Genomic DNA, 16959 nt, shown 5'->3' with positions numbered 1-16959 from the left:
TTTCCCTCTCTGGCAAGTACATGTACCATGTAGCAAATTTTGAATATTGCAAAGTATTTTTTTTTCTTAAGCTGTTTTAATCTATTTCTCTCTTCTTTTATAAATTTTTAAGAATTATTTTATTTAACTTTATTTATTATTACTATTTTCCAGTTTGATCAGAGAGGGACAGAGAGGGAAAGTGAGAAAGCAAGCCACCAGGTCCAGAACTCGAACCAGGCTTGGCCATGTGGGAGTCCAGCGCCTTAGTCACCATGCCACTTGCCAACTCCAATCTACTTATCTTTTATTTTTATTGTATTTTTGTTGTTGAAGACAACAGTATTTGTCTTATATGACAATTACTTATTAGACTGATATGCACAAACCCTAGGGACTTAATCAAACACAGGATACAAACAGTAAATTTGAAATAGACCTGAGAGTCTACACTTTTTTAAACTTATTTTTTTTATTCCATGAGAGAAAAAGAGACAGAAAAAAAGAAAAAGAGAGATAAGCACCCCCCCAAAATATTTCAAGTCACAGCCTTCCACCCCAGGATAAGGGACATGCCCACATAAACACTAGCACCTAGAGTATACAAAGAGAGATTTGAACCTGGATCCTTCCCACGTGGTTTCTGTATCATGGGATGGTGTGTTATGACAGAGCTACCACAGTTGGTTAATTCTGTCTGATTTTTTTTCCCCCTAGAGGGTACATGCACTCACAAGAGAAAGGCAGAGATGAGATTGGGAAAGTGAGAAAGCACTCCCCAAGGGGACGATCATGCTATAATCTCTTCTCCATTTTTCCTATAGGAATTTTGTACATGCATGTTCATGTACCCAGCATGCTTTCTAAACTGCCAGATCTGAGTCTTAGACCATGCAGTTGGCCATGTAGACTGCAGCCACCTTAACCACCATGCCACTGGTTGGCCCCAATTCTGTATTTCTGACAAGCTCCCAGTTTATATCTGGCAATGCTATTGCTATCGTTTGACATAACATATTTGGAGTAATCAGGTAGCACATCCCACAATCTGGATTTTATGGATCAAATTTTTCTAGTATTTTTAAAACATATTCCTCTGACCTGTTATGTTTCCTAAATTGGTAACTGAATACAGAACTTGATCAAATTTAGGAATTTTTTTATAGGTGATGTTTCTCAATTTTGTTTTATTTTATACTAGGAAACACATAAAACATAATGGTTGGAAGTCTCTCTTTATAATCCAATAACTTGATCTTCGAAGCCTATAATCATTAATTCATTAAGGAGTACGAGGTGGTGATACTTTAATTCTTTCATTACTTATTCATTTATTAGCTAAAACATTACCATAAAGACCTATTTCCCTTCGTTCACTATTTAGTTACCTACTCTGATAGTTCATATAAGACTGTTGGGGGAAAAATGTGATTTTTTTTTCCATTTACCAATTTTCAAAATAATGAATATGTGTGGTAACGTCTTCTGATAATGACCAATTTTTTTTTAAGTATTTATCTAATGATGGTTGTTGTTACTGTTGTATTTAAATTCACTATGACCTCATGGGTTTAAGCACATTTCACGTCTTTCAATCTATTTCAGTTATGATCTTCATATGAAAGACTCTTTGAGTTGGCCTCTGAGTCCCTTTGATACAACCCTGCTAGTCTCAGAACACTCCATTGCCCCTTTGTGTGACAAGATGCTCCAAGTTCAATTCATGTATTACATTTCCTGACCTAGATCTGTAATCAGCCATTTCTCAAACCACCATTGTTTCTTTCAGTGGATAATGTATTTCAAAATGATGATCTGTAAGAAAAAAAAAAAAAAAAAAAAAAAAAAAAAAAAAAAAGAATATCTGTGTATTATGTGCTCATTGTTCAGAGATTGGTTTAATGGAAACTTTATTTTTATTTTTATGTTTTTAGAGGTTTTTACTATAGCTCACCAGAAAGACAGAGAGACATAAAGTGAGAAATCACCCCCGGGGGGGATGGCTACGCTGCAATCCCTTCTCCTCCTTTCTCCTCTCAGGATCTTGGGCACGCACACACCCACACCCAGCGCGAGTTTAAGCCACTTAGTCTGGGACTCAAACCGTGGTTGGCTATGTGGGAGTTCAGTGACATAGCCATTACTCCAACTGCTGGTCCTCGGAATAATGGAAACTTCTAATCCCATAAACACAGTTTCAGTATTTTCAGATGTAAATATATATTCCAGAAATACTGCTTACCATTATTTCAGTACTCATAAAAATGCTACCTCTTTTCTGCTGTACTTCATTTCAGAGATATTATATAAATTAAAATATTTCTAATTTGTTTTATTTAATGGACCATATAAATAGAAAGCATCATTCTTAGAATGGTAATTATTTTATAATAAAATTCAAGAACAGACCTTGGAAAAATTACTTAGCTTCAAATTCCAATTCTGTGATCTGAAAAATACCTGTGTCATAACATAAGCATGTTAATGGCAAAGCTATCATTTATCAGGTATTTACTGCACACTAGACACTCACAGGCACTTTTTCCCACTAACTTCATATGGCAGCATTTTCAAGTACAGCATCTTCTCTTATGCTGGGGCAATACATCTCAGGACCCAGTACATGTCTGGAACCGCAGAAAGTACCAATACAAGTACACATGCTGTGTTTTTTCCTGTATGTACATACCAGTGATAAAGTTTTGCTTATAAAGTAGACAATACAAGATTAACAATAACTCGGGACCAGCAGATGGCATAATGGTTATGTTGCTAGACTCCCACATAGTTGACTGCAGTTCGAGTCCTGGATCCGGTAGCTTAAAAATCACCCCAGGTGTGTGTGCATGCATGCCCAAAAATCCCAAGAGGAGAATGGAGAACAAGGGATTGTGGTGCAGCCATTCCTTCAGGGGGGTGTTTTCTCACTTTCTTTCTCTCTCTCTGGTGAGCACCCCTATAGCAAAAATCTCTCTTAAAAAAAAAATGAGGGGCTAGCAGGTAGCATGATGGTTAAAAGTGCTGGATTCCCACATGGCTGACCATGGTATGAATCCCAGACCTGGAGGCTTGCTTTCTTGCTTTCTCTCTCTCTCTGTTCAAATTTTAAAAATAATGACAAACGGAATTAAATAAAATAATTCTTTTTTAAAAAGAGATTAACAGTAGCTAATAATAAAAATAGAGCTATTATAACAATATGTTAGCCCCACTACTTTTGTATTTTGGGGCCCTTTTGAAGTAAAATAAGGGTGAACACAAGCGCTGCAATACCACAAAGGTTAATATGATAGCCAAGAAGGTTACTACATGACTACGGGGTAGGTACAATAAGCATCACGGATATGCTGGATGGAGGGTTTATTCACATCCCAGGTGGGGTGGGTGGTTCAGGACAGCATGGGGTTCCATCATGCTGCTCAGAACAGTGCATAATTTAAAGCTTACTGGATTGTTTATTTCCAGAATTTTCCATTTAATATTTTAGGCTCACGTTTGACTAAGATAACAAATGTGAAAAACAAATCTGCAGCTAGGACCCTACAAAGTGGTGCTTGTCTAATTCTTAAAGGGGTGAACTTTCCCAAGACGACACAGCCAGCAAAGTGGCAGCGTCAGTACACACATTCTCATGCCATGCTTTTAACCTAGAGTATAGGATGGCAATTAAATGCAAGAATAAATGTGTGATGCCACTGGGCACTACCTGACAAATGGTGTGCAGTGGAAAAGAAATGTCAGTTAACAGAAGTGGCCTTGGTGGATCTGTGCTTAGCATTTGGGATGGGAGATGGGAGGGTGGGTGGGGAGAGGAGGCCAGTGAGCTATCTGCTATCCCAGCCTTCTGGCCCGTTGACAATCTATCTTGTTAATTTCCCATGTTGGGTCTAACCTATGTGTCCACCATGACAGATGCTCTCATGTCCGAGCTCAAGGTCAGCCCTCAAGAGCTCAGACTGGTACCTTCTGTCATGTTGTCTTTCGAAGCAAGTGGCAGGAATCTGGAGGCAAGCTGCTTTGGCCTCCTTCTCTTACATCGTGTGTCATTAGCTGCTATACAGCTCTTTGTTCAAAACAAAATTCGCAAAACTGACAGATTCATCTACTGATGTCAGGAGGCATCAGAGCCAATTACAGGAAACTTCTAAGAGGCAAATAGGGTCACTTTTCACAGAGTGGGCTGAAGAAAAAGAAAATAGTCTTGTCATTAAAAAGGACAAATACATTTTCCTCTCCACAGGCTCACCCCAGGAAAATGAAGAGATTTTATATTAGTACATTGTTTCATTATAATTGCTTTGAATAATTTCAAATCAAAGCATCCACCCCCACACACAGCCAACCTATCATTAACCATTTTGAGTTAGTGAGCAGTATTTCCCATTATAAGTGATATCTTCATAATGACAGAAAATTTAGGCATAAAACACATTATCCTGACACTTTCAAGATAGCAAATAATCATATATACATTGTTTAAAATCACCGGGAAAGGATACTCATAGTTCATTTTATTTTGAGTCAAGGCCTAGAGGATTCTGGGATCTGAGATATATCTTACATTCTTGAGCAACAGACAGAAGAATGTAGAGTTGTACCTGAGAAGAAGCCACGGCGAAGGCTTAGAGGCATGGTCTCAGCGCTATCCTTACCTCTCACACCCACTATGAGAAGGAAAACAGGTTGCTGCGTGACTATAACTCATTGGGAGGTGTTTTCTCCCTCTCCTTTGTCTGTTTCTTCTCTGAAAAGCACTCACACTCTCTGGCAAATTAAAAAATAAAAATAAAAAAGGAGAAAGAGAGGGAGAAGAAGGAGAAAAGAAAATCTATCCTGCATATAGTCATATCTATGTATGACTTTTCTCTGTAGATAGCATAACATAAAAGCTACCAGATCCATATGTAATGATGATTCACTTTTTTTTTTTGGAGAGGTTTTCGCTATAGGGCGTGTGCGCTCGCCAGACAGAGAGAGACAGAGAGACAGAAAACGAGAAATCACCCCTCCATTCTCCTCTCGGGATCTTGGGCATGCACGCACACGTGCCCGGCATGAGTTTTAAGCCACCGGGTCCGGGACGCAAACCGCGGTCGACTACATGGGAGTCCAGCGACATAGCCCTTACGCTAACTGCTGGTTCCTGATGATTCACTTTTAGTTGCTTTTTCTTACTTTTCCAAATCCAGAATTAGGAATTTCTTTAAAACAGCCAGATCAGCAAGCAGATTTTAAAGGTCTTATTCAGCTATCTTCCCTTAATAATAAACATACATTGAGTAACTAATGTCTCTTAATCATTGTGATGATATGGATATGTCAGAGAAAATAAGAAAAATGAAGGAGTGTTGAGGGAGAGTAGTAAAGGGCAGTAGAAAGTTTGGGAAAGCTTTACGTAGGAAGTAATATTTAGAGTAGGTCTTGAAGGGTGAGTAGAGCCTTTAATGAGAAGCTGTAAGGGAAGCAAAATGGAAACTAAGGCAAAGTCTCTTCTCTTGACTTCTTTTGAACCTTTCCCTGTGTTTTTCTCTTTGATGTCTTGCCCAGCATATGCAGCATGTGTGGCAAGAGGGTGCCTTGGTATTACCTCTTCAAAAGTTTTCATCTTGGACTGGCCTGGTAGGACCAGCATCCGAGGGAACAAAACCAACTCTTAATCTGGGCCTCAGAGAGGATTTGTTTACAAGGTCTCCACTAGCAGATCAAGAGCATCAAAACAGGAGTCTGGCTCAGGAGAGTGACATCAAGGGCATATCCCTTGCCTCCAGTCTGAACACATGTCACATGCTAGCTCAGATGTAATCCAGCACACTTCACCGGGTTGGAGAAAGAGAGAGGTGTATGGACAAAACCCCAGTGAGTAAGTGAGAGAGTTCATCCTTCTGGGCTTCCTTATTCGGTATCTAACACACAGGGATAGTGAGTGAGTGTGAGGTGAGGAGCTGGTCAAGGAGTATATAGCCAGAGACCTCCATAGAAAGTGACAGTAGGGCCGATGCGGGCAGGTAGGTGGATTTATAATGAAAAATTAACTCATGCAATTATTGTGGCTGAGAAGTTCCACGTTCTGCCATCTGCAGCCCGGAGACTCAGCAAAGCTGGTGATGCAATTCCTGCTTGAGTTCAAAAGCCTGAGAACAGGAGAGCTGATGGTGTCACTTGCAGTTCAGGGATACGAGAAGGTGAGATAAGATGCTTCAGCTTAAGCAGGCACGCAGGAAGGGAACAAACCCTCCCTTCCTCTCTATTTTTGGTCCATTCAGGCCTCAACAGCATGGATGATGCCCACCCACACTGGACAGGGTCATCTACCGAGTCTACCAGCTCATGGCTAAGTCTCGTCTGGAAACACACTCCCGGACACATCCAGAAATAAAGTTGAACCTGGGCGTTTGTGACTCAGTCAAGTTAACACATGTGATTAATCAGCACAAGGATTCAGACTTCAGGGCTCCACCAATTGCTATTGTGTCTCGTGCACATGTCTTGCATTCGATATTTTCATTTCTCAATTTGTCTTTAATCTTCACTGCCCAATGAAATCATTGTTATGATCCCCCATTTAACAGTAGAAAGACTGAAGTTCAAAAACATGAACTCAAGTACTCAGTTCCACACTGCAAAAGGCAGCTGTGGCCAAACCCAGGTCTTAGTTTGAGCTATTGAGCTCAAACTAAGCCCTTTAAGCTTCTCCTAATCTCACTGCCTGGCTCCAATAATAAAAACAAATGAAAGAATAAATTAAAAATAAATAAATAAGAAATAAAATGTAATCTTTATTATTTATCCTTTTTTGTATGTTATCCTTAGGTTCAGGTTCATGTTATAAAGTATAATTGGTTGCAGTCCTTGTCATGAAAAATGTATGTTTTCATTTTCTTAGAATTAACACATTAATTTTGTTCACTTTTCTGATTAAGGAGAATTATTTTAAACTCTGAATTCTAATACTACATTACAACTTTTAAACATGAGTAATTAAAATCCCTACCAAAATTATTCTTTTCAGATTCACTGGTGAATACTTAAACATTTCTCTCTGGAGTTCTGGTAAAGGGGTGGTGTGATGGCTTCAGATTGTGAGCCAAGGAAGTGTCTGTTCGAGTGAGGGTCTCACTCTATGCAAAGGCTTTTCTTGCTGCAGACTCTGCAATGCATGTTTGCCTCTTTTCTTCCATGAAAACACCATGAAGGATCGATCACACTATCCATGAGAACCTGAGAGTAATGTAGCTGAATCCACATAGCATGCTACAGTGGTGAAGCGGGCAGCAGGGCTGATGTGTGGGTGGTAAAAGAATTTACAAGGACAGAAATGTGAGCATGAGCTGAAGTTAAATTGATTAGAGCTCAGGCAGGCCTGCCTGGGGCAAGTCCTGAGCAGGTTCGCAGGTTCACTTCTAGGGAGGATCTCTTTCATGGTCTTGATCCTTCAGGAGCGGAGAGCATAAAGATAAACTCTGTGAGCTTGGTCCAGATGGGTCTGGTCCTTTCTCAGGAATGCAGGGTATTTATCAGCCATAGGGATTGCTGGAGGTCATGCCTGAGGGGGGTCAGGAAGATCTGTTTCACCTGTTGTAAAAGCTTATCTCAGGGTCTTTACCCTGGGTCCTTAACCTGAGCAAGTTTGCATCTGTAAGGCTCATTTTAGGCTTCTTTTAACCCTTGTTTGCCTATTTTCTCCTGAACTCTCCACAGGTGCTTTCTTGACAATACTTTCATTTGCTACTCAGACTACTACTGTGTGTGAACAAAAATACTATGAGTTGAGACTTTTTTTGTTTTTCCATCACTGGACTGAATGCAGACTATATTTCAGTTCTACTACAAAAATGTCCTCTTTAGGGCCAGCCAGTGACATGGTGTTTAGAGTTGCTGGATCCTGGCCAACTGTGCAGTTCAAATCCCGGACACAGTGACTTGAGGAACACGTGTGGGGACACATGAGCATGTGTGCTCAACATTTTTTAAGGAAATGGAAGAGAAGTGATTACTTTGTGGCCAACCTCTCAGAGGGTGCTTTCTTACTTTCCCTCAGCTTCTCTCTGTGGTGTACCCTACAACAAATAAAACAAACAAAAAATTCTCTTTACTTACTCAGCATTTGTAAAACACCATCACATTGCCCCACTCTTACATGACAATTGTTATTATGCTCGGGGGCTTCAGCAAGTAGTACAACACGTAGCAGTAATTTATTCATTCTTTCTTTTTTTAATTGCCAGAGGATGCGTGCACTCACAAGAAAGAAAGAAAAAAAGAAAAAGGAGCAAAGCACTCCATGGTGGGATGTGGTCCTGCTGCAATCTTTTCTCCTCTATTTCCCTATTCTGTGGGAATTTGAGGCATGCACACACACGTACCTGGTGTGTTTTTCTTTTCATTTTTGGACAGGTTTTTTATTACAGAGTGTGTGCTGTCCAGAAAGACAGAGAGAGACAGAAAGCGAGAAATCACCCCCTGGGGGGAATGGCCATGCCACAATCCCTTTTTCTCCATTCTCCTCCTGAGATCTTGGACATGCACACGTGCCCAATGTGAGTTTAAGCCACCGGGTCTGGGACTCGAACTGCGACTGACTACATGAAAGTCCAGTGACATAGCCATTACGCTAACTGCTGGTCCCACCTGGTGTGTTTTTCAAGCCACTGGGGCCAGGATTCAAACCACAGTTGATGATGTGAGATCCCATTCCCAAAGCACAGATAGTACTTAACCTCTGCACTGTGGGGCTGGCTCAGTAATTTTATTTAGTCAGAGTCTTAGATCAGGCAGGGAGACATCAACTCTGTGATGTTGGACTGATGGCAATGGGACACATTTTGACCCCTAAACTGATTCGGAGTGGTACACAGTTGTACAACTAGATCCTGGCAACTCCAGGGTCATTGTGCATATAGGTTCCTATGTGGTGGGCATTTCCTAGAGTTTGCAGTGCAGTACTCTGTAAGATGTTTGGACAGAGAGATTATAAAAGATTCTTGGTGAGAAATGCACGACTCATGGCAACATGCAACAATTACAGATCAGTGAAGCAAAAAAATAATGCAGTACCTTGGAAGCTATTTTCAAGTTGTCACAAGCTCAAATTTTGATACAACTATGTGACCTTGTACAAATATCTTAACTCCTTCATGCCTCATTCTTGTCATTTCTAAATAGGTTTATTAGCAGTACCTACCATATAGGCTTATTATGAGGATTAGGTAAGTTAATGTTTATAAAGTAGGCAGACACTGCTTAATACTTAGTAAATATCATATATATGTTTGGTACAAAAACTAAAAATACGCTTGTTACATCAGTAGTCCCCAACCTTCCTGGCACCAGGAACCAGCCTCATGGGATACAGTCCCTCCATGGAGGAGATGTGGGGCAGAGTGGTCCTGGGATGACTCAAAGATAATTACCTCCAGGGTGCACACCATTTCCACCACTACCACATTGCATGAAATGTGGTAGTGGTGGAAAATATAGAAAAAATCAATATGCAGTGAAACAATCACACAACAGGAGGGTTTGCTTGTACTCCCATTACCGCCAACAAAGATGAAGACTCACTCCTATGTCACCCAGCCCCTGCTGTGCAGCTAGGGTGAGGGTGGAGCCCAGAAGCCACTGACTAGCACCATCCTGCATCCCTGGGAAGTGGAGACCTGTATGATAGATCATCTTGTTGATGCTTAGTAAAACTAGGTGTGATTTACTCTTATGATCTTGAGGGGACCAGTAGTTAGCGTAATGGCTATGTCACTAGACTTCCATGTAGTCTACCGTGGTTTGAGTCATAGACCTGGTGGCTTAAACTTATGCTGGACGAGCGTGCATACGTGCTCAAGATCCTGAGAGGAGAATGGAGGAGAAGGGATTGTGGCGTGGCCATCCCCTCTGGGGGATGATTTCTCACTTTCTGTCTCCCTGGCAAATGCATACACCCTATAGCAAAAACCTCTCCAAAAAAAAAAAATATGATCTTGAGCTAATGATCAAAATTGTGAATAATTTCCATCTCTGTTCTCAACTTCTGAAGTAGTTATTGTTGGAATGCTATTTTCAAATTATAATACCTTTAATTATATCTACATATTCTACAGTCCTTTAAAAAGAGAATGAAAACAAAATAGAACTCAACCAGTTAAAGAATAACATGTGTGCAAGGATATACATGTTCTTTGCTGTGTTGTTTGTAAAAAGAATAGAAATAATTTAGATGTTTGTCAGTGGAAAACTGGCTAAAACAATGTTAAATACAAGTACTCTATTTAGGAGAATATGTACCTTATATAGGGCAAATCTTTATGTAAAATTGAAAAACACATCAAAGAAAGTTACATATTATGTTGGATACATACATGTTTAGAAAATGTGTACCCCCCAAAAGAAACATTAAGGATATACAACAATATCAAGATGGTGATTTGAGGAAGGAGGCATAGAAATGGAATTTGGCAGAGGTGGAGAGGGGACTTCAATTTCATCTGTAACTTTTCTTTCTCAAAAAAAAAGATCTGAAATAATCTGAAATAAACAGTAAAATGTCAGAATGGAGGGTACATTATTACATTGTTCTTTGATCTTTTTATTTACATTTGAACATACTGATAATAAAAATAATAATAAACAGAATGGATTTAGATGCCAGACCATAATTGCAGTTTCCATGTATACTCCTTCCAGTTAATTAGAAAAAGGGTAGGTGTGGATTTCAAAACATTTATATACCATTAATTATGCTGACGTTTCTTATGAAGGTGGCCCTATTTCGTGAGTATTGGGGAGCTCTTTGACATAAGGGCTCTAAGGAATGTATTTTTACTATTATGCAGTGTTAATGGTCTCTGTATATCAGCGTTAATGGAAATCATGTAGTATATCCCCAAGCAGTCCTTTTAAAGGTTGCATTTTTTTGCTCAGCCAAAAATAAAAAGCTCTCATCTTCCTGGATAGTTACGCTAAATAAGCATGTTGTATATTTTCACGTATTTCAAATGAAACAATATGGAACCATTTATTAGGATGTTTTGCTTTGCAGATTTCTTCAGCAAAAACAGCATGGCAACTAATCATTTCTTTGAATTTATGTAATGAATTACACTATTAATACGAATTTGATTGCTGGGACACACAGCACCATAACCCGTTTTTTAGTACTCTGTATTGAAATGTGGCTGTTAACCTCTGAGTTTGGCAAATCTAGACTTGTGTAAATTAACTGGGACAATGACTTGTGACTTTAGAATTGCCTCTTTGAGGTTAAATATGCTGTCGACCTTTTTATGTCCTATTACAGTGTTGTAGGTGTCAAATGTTCACCAAATTAATTTTGTCAGATGTCTACATTCTAACTAGAAAACAATTTTCATTGGCTGGAACATGAGTGTTTATGGCAGATATATTTTAAGTACCTCAATTTCAGTGTTATTTAACGTTGCAGACATTATTAAACATGAAGTGTATTCATACATTCTATATTATTTATTGACTCTTTGTCTTGTCCTGTTGGCTCTAGAGATATAGTGATGATCAAGACAATGTTCTCTCTTCACACTGATAATAATCTAATGAGTAATAGTGTCAATAAAGCAGGTAATTACATAGTGGCATAAGTACAATATGTGAGAAAGCAAAGGGTGTTAAGGGAACACACATCTGGGAAATCTAACCCATTGTAAGTGGTAAGAGTATCCAGGAAGTCTTCCCGGTAGAAGGGTTGTTAGCTGAACCATTTGGAGACTGGAGGAAGAATAGCCCGAGCAGTAAAAACAGCACATGGAAAGGTCCAGAGTTAAGAGAAAGTAGACTTTAACCCAAATGTTTGAGTCATTTCATTGGTATCTGCACCACTGTGAGGCTGTATCTCTTTGGAATTCCTAGCTTAAGTCACTGTGAAGACGGCTACAGGGCATCAGCATTCCGATAGCCCTAGATGTGATCCTCATTCCTATGCCCAGGCTGCACATGAGACTAAATATATCAGAATTTCTAGAAGCCGTTCCCATTGGAATGTTTTTAAAGCTCTCCAGATGATGTGAACACACAGGCAGGTTGAGAATCACTGATTTACAAGATGCATCCTGATGCTCATTGATCTGTCAAGTGTGTAGGCAAGTAAGAGAGACAGAATCGCTGTGCAAGGACATTGACCAAATGAGATGGCTGTGAAGAATGGCCTTGGGGATTATATCCACCAGCAATGGGTTTAAGTGCAAAACCATGAGACGAGAACTTCATATTCCAGAACGGGCTCTTAACATATTCATGTAACTGGGAAGTGCTATCTATTCCTTAATTCATTCATTCCAAAACGTTTAGCTACTAACCCTTTCTATATGTCTGTATGCTAGGTGCTACGGATACATGTATGAGTAAGACATTAACTCTACTATCCAAAAATTCCCAGTACAGTAAAGATACGCTTTCTAAGAAATCAGTCATGTAAAAGAACTATCTAGATCTGGGTACACGTGGACCACTTGGAATGTGTGATTAGGCAAAAGAGCAGAGAAGAACTAAATTTTGAAGAATCAATAGGAGAAAGTAAGATGAGATGTACAATTAGCCCTGAAACAAAAAGACTTTGAGCATGTTTGGAACACAAGCTGAGAAGTGTGACATCCAATAATAGGCTAGAACCCCAGGATTGGCTACCAAAAATCAAGAGAACCTATTCTCCTTGTTGCCAGCAGCCACAATCCATGCTCTGATAGTGTGTATGTAGCTGAAAAGTTTTGTGCTCATGGTCTTTTTTTTTTTTTTTTTTTTGAGAGGTTTTGCTATAGGGCACATGCTCTCACCAGAAAGAGAGAGACAGAGAGACAGAAAGCAAGAACTCATCCGCCAGGGGGGAAGGCCACACTGCAATCCCTTCTTCTCCATTCTCCTCTTGGGATCTTGGGCACACATGCACATGCCCCAGGTGTGAGTTTAAGTCACCAGGTCCAGGGCTTGAACTGTGGTTGACTATATGGGAGTCCAGCAATGTAGCCATTATGCCATCTGCTGGTCCCTGTGCTCATGAGTCTTAAGACCAAAGGCAGAAGTAAGAATTTCAAGGTTCTTACAGTGGCCTAGAGATGGTACAAATGAAGGACTTTGTTGAGGCTCTTGAGGACCAGCTGAGGCACAGTACTAAAGGTGTGTGATGCTGGGCAGGCAGCCTTTGAGAGGACCTCCAATGTCCCTGCCTCCTGGTATTTATCTTTATGGAATTTTCTCGTCTTGAGTGTAGGCTGTACTTACTGACTCTTTTCTAAAGGATATAGGAGGGTAGAAGTGTCATTTTTGGCATTAAATTATAAAAACCTAACCTCGTATCTTTGTGGTATTCTCTCTCTCTCTATTGCTCATTCTGGGGCAAACTGACTGCCAAATTTTGAAACAGCACTGTAGAAGGGCCCTTGTGATGAAGGACTAGGGTTCACCAACAGCTATGAGAATGAGCAGGTCTTTTTTCAGTGAGTCCTTCAGAAGAGGCTTCATTTCTGGCTCACGGCTCAGCTGCAACTTAATGGGAAACCATGAAGAAAAGACACTTAAGTTGTACCTAGATTTTTTTTTTTTTAATTTTACTATTATTTTTTAAGAGAGGTTTTTGCTATAGGGCACATGTGCTCACCAGAAAGACAGAGGGAGACAGACAGAAAGTGAGAAATCAACCCCCCCCCCGGCCCCCCAGGGAGTATGGTCATGCCGCAATCTCCTCCTCTCGGAATTTTGGGCACACATGCACATGTGCCTAGTATGAGTTAAGCCACCGGGTCCAGGACTCAAGCCATGGTCAACTATGTCGGAGTCCAGCAATATAACCTTTACACCATCTGCTGGTCCCAGTTGTACCTAGATTTTTGACCCAGAAACATTGTGAGATAATAAATAGTTCTTATTTAAGCACTGATATTTGGGATAATTTGTTTTCTGGCAATAAATATTGGAGATGGTCGCCATTCGCTCACTGTCTACATACTCCATTTCACCCATGGAGAATCACAGGTTGGCTACAAAGAGCTATTCTTGTTGATCATCATGATTGTCCCACCTTGTGAAATAAAGTTTATTTCAGGCCTGAAGTATATGTAAACATATGGGTGATAAACTAAGGGATGCTACAGTTTAAGAGACCAGGCAGTGAAAATTACAGTTGCTTGCAGCATTAAGACCATGGTCAAATGGCACTTTTTCCATTTGAGAGGAACTTCCAGTTTTGTCTCTGTCCCCACCACACACCACCAGAGAGCATACAATATCCAAAGCTGAAGGAGTGCTCAGAGTAGCATCTCTGACTACACCTCACTACTTACCTGCTGCCAAGCACAGGCCTTTTTCCATTTGGCTGCTTTTTTTTAATACATAATTATTTTATCACAATCTTGAACTTTAAGATGATTTGGAATTTGTGTCTTTATGTGTTTCTGATATACCTTTCCTACTATTTTCACATGATATAATTATTTTTCTCTTTATATGTTCATAAAATGTTTTGCGTGGTGAACTTATAACCTACACAGTCTCACTCTGGTATGGAAATTAATGGAAAGTCAAAAATCTACAATGAAGACCATTTTCTAAGTAAAACATATATGAGGATTTGATATATTGATTTATTTGTTTAAATATTTGGTAAGGTCAGGACCAGCAGATGGCATAATTGTTACGTTGCTGGACTCCCACATGGCCGACTACAGTTCAAGTCGCAGAACTGGTGGCTTGAAAATCACTCTGGGTGTGTGTGCTTTTTGCCTACAATCCTAGGAGAATGGAGGAGAAGGGATTGAAGCATGGCCATTCTGCTTGGAGGGTGATGTCTCACTTTTCCTATCATTGTCTCTGTTTCTCTCTCTCCAGTGAGTACATCTAAAAAATATTTTTGGTAAGGTTATGGTAAAAAAAAAATCATTCTATGATATACAATATTTTGGAGTCTTCTAAATATACAGCTTATTGTATGTCAAGAACCTAACCCATTTCTTAACTTTGTAACACAGGAGAAGAAAACCTTCTGGCAATTTTACGACGAAGATGGTGGAAGTATATGATCCTGGGACTCATAGACTTGGAAGCAAATTACCTTGTGGTCAAAGCTTATCAGTATACAACTCTGACCAGTATCCAGGTACTCAACTTTCTAAGCTTTCAGATTTAGTTTACTTTCAGTCTCATATCTCAAGAATATGACTACTACTCTTTAAGTTTACAATGAGAGGGAAATTGATATAATAATATAAAAATTAAATTGAACTTTATTTATATGTCTTATTAAATTTATTTAATCAAGTGTAATTGGATATCTTTTTTCTCTTTGTTCTGAATATGCCACAATAGCCATTGACAATGTAGGAAAATCATTTGTGGCTTTCAATCCTGCCAACTAACCTTATGCCAGTGGGAAAATTATTAAGTATAAATCTATTTTAATCACAATGTATAACTTTGGAATGTTAATAGACTTTGATTAGGTCATCAAACTCCTTAATAATATTTTCTTTTATAATTTTTTAATGCATAGAATTTGCAAAGTGAAGGGACAGAGTTTTTATTTTTAAGAAATGAGAATTAAATTCCTAAAAGGTGTTATGCATAAAGGCAGCTACTGTGTTTTTCTCTCTCCCCACCTCTGTCTTAGTTTCTGTCTCATGAACACACACACAATTGCAAATTTAACTTACCTTTTTACAGATTTTGTCAGACATTTATATTCCCTATTGTACTGTAAATTATAAGCTTGGCTATTTTTCCTTGATCCTCATTTCTCTTTTTATGGCAATATTATTAATTTCATAGTCATTCTGAAACTCTAGGATAAAAACAAAACAAAACATTGTTTACATATGGATTTATTTTAGATTTTACACTTCAACAAAATTCCTGCCATACTTTTAATTTGCTCAGAAAGAACTAACAAAAATGGAGAAAAATATGGCAAACAAATCACTGGAATAAATTTAAATTATATAGATGGGATAGAAAGTGATCTATAGCTTATTTTACTTTCCTACCACCTGGTACTGAAATGAACTTCAAAGATGGTGTCTTAGCTCATTTTTTCTGCTATGACAGAATACCTGAGACTGAACGATTTGTAATGAATAGAAATTTATTGCCTCGAAAGTAAAAGATCAAGGAGGGACCAGCAGTTGGCATAATGGCTGTGTCGCTGAATTCCCATGTAGTCAACTGCGGGTCGAGTCCCGGACCTGGTGGCTTAAACTCATGCCACGCATGTGTGTGTGCGTGCCCAAGATCCCGAGAGGAGAATGGAGGAGAAGGGATTGCAGTGTGGTCATCCTCTCTGGGGGATGATTTCTCGCTTTCTGTCTCTCTGTCTCTCTTTGTCCTTCTGGCAAGCACACGTGCTATAATACCAAAAAACCCTCAAAAAAAAAAAAAAAAAATCAAGGGGCCGGCATCTGTTAAGGGCCTTCTTATCATCCCATGGCAAAAGACAGAAGGGAAAGACAGAGCAAGAGGGGCCCAAACTTACCCACCGTGAGGGTGGAGCCTTCATGGCCTACCTCTTAAAAGACCCCACATTTTATTCATTTCACTCTGTTTTATTTTTAAAAGTTTTTCTTACAGGGCACATGCACTGATCAAGAGAGAGAAAGAGAGAAAACGTGAAAAATCACCAAGCCCCCAGAGATGGGGGATGCCCACGCCATAGTCTCTTCTCTTCTAGTCTCCTCTCAGGATTTTGGGCACATGCACATGTACCTGGTGAGATTTTCAAGAAATAAATAAACTTTCAAAGAAAAGACAGGTGAAAATTCCAAAGAAAAAATAAGCACTTTTTTTTTTTTTTTGAGAGATTTTCACTGTAGGGCGCGTGCGCTCGCCAGACAGACAGAGAGAGACATAGAGACAGAAAGCGAGAAATCACCCCCCAGGGGGGATGGTCACGCCGCAATCCCTTCTCCTCCATTCTCCTCTCGGGATCTTGGGCACGCACGCACACGCGCCCGGCGTGAGTTTTAAGCCACCGGGTCC

The 16959-nt window shown here is 39.6% G+C and overlaps 1 protein-coding gene across 1 annotated transcript in view; it reads left to right on the top strand.

Moving 5' to 3' along the window:
* Positions 1–16959, top strand: part of SLC35F1 (solute carrier family 35 member F1) — a 205945-nt gene that overhangs the window by 102856 nt on the left and 86130 nt on the right. The window contains exon 2 of the mRNA XM_006157863.3: positions 14961–15088. Within this exon, the coding sequence (XP_006157925.1) occupies positions 14961–15088 (128 nt within the window). The remainder of the gene's footprint in view (positions 1–14960; positions 15089–16959) is intronic.

This window comes from Tupaia chinensis, unplaced genomic scaffold, assembly GCF_000334495.1.
Source record: "Tupaia chinensis unplaced genomic scaffold, TupChi_1.0 Scaffold000563_1, whole genome shotgun sequence".
NCBI lineage: Eukaryota > Metazoa > Chordata > Mammalia > Scandentia > Tupaiidae > Tupaia > Tupaia belangeri.
This window is presented reverse-complemented; position numbering and strand designations above follow the sequence as displayed.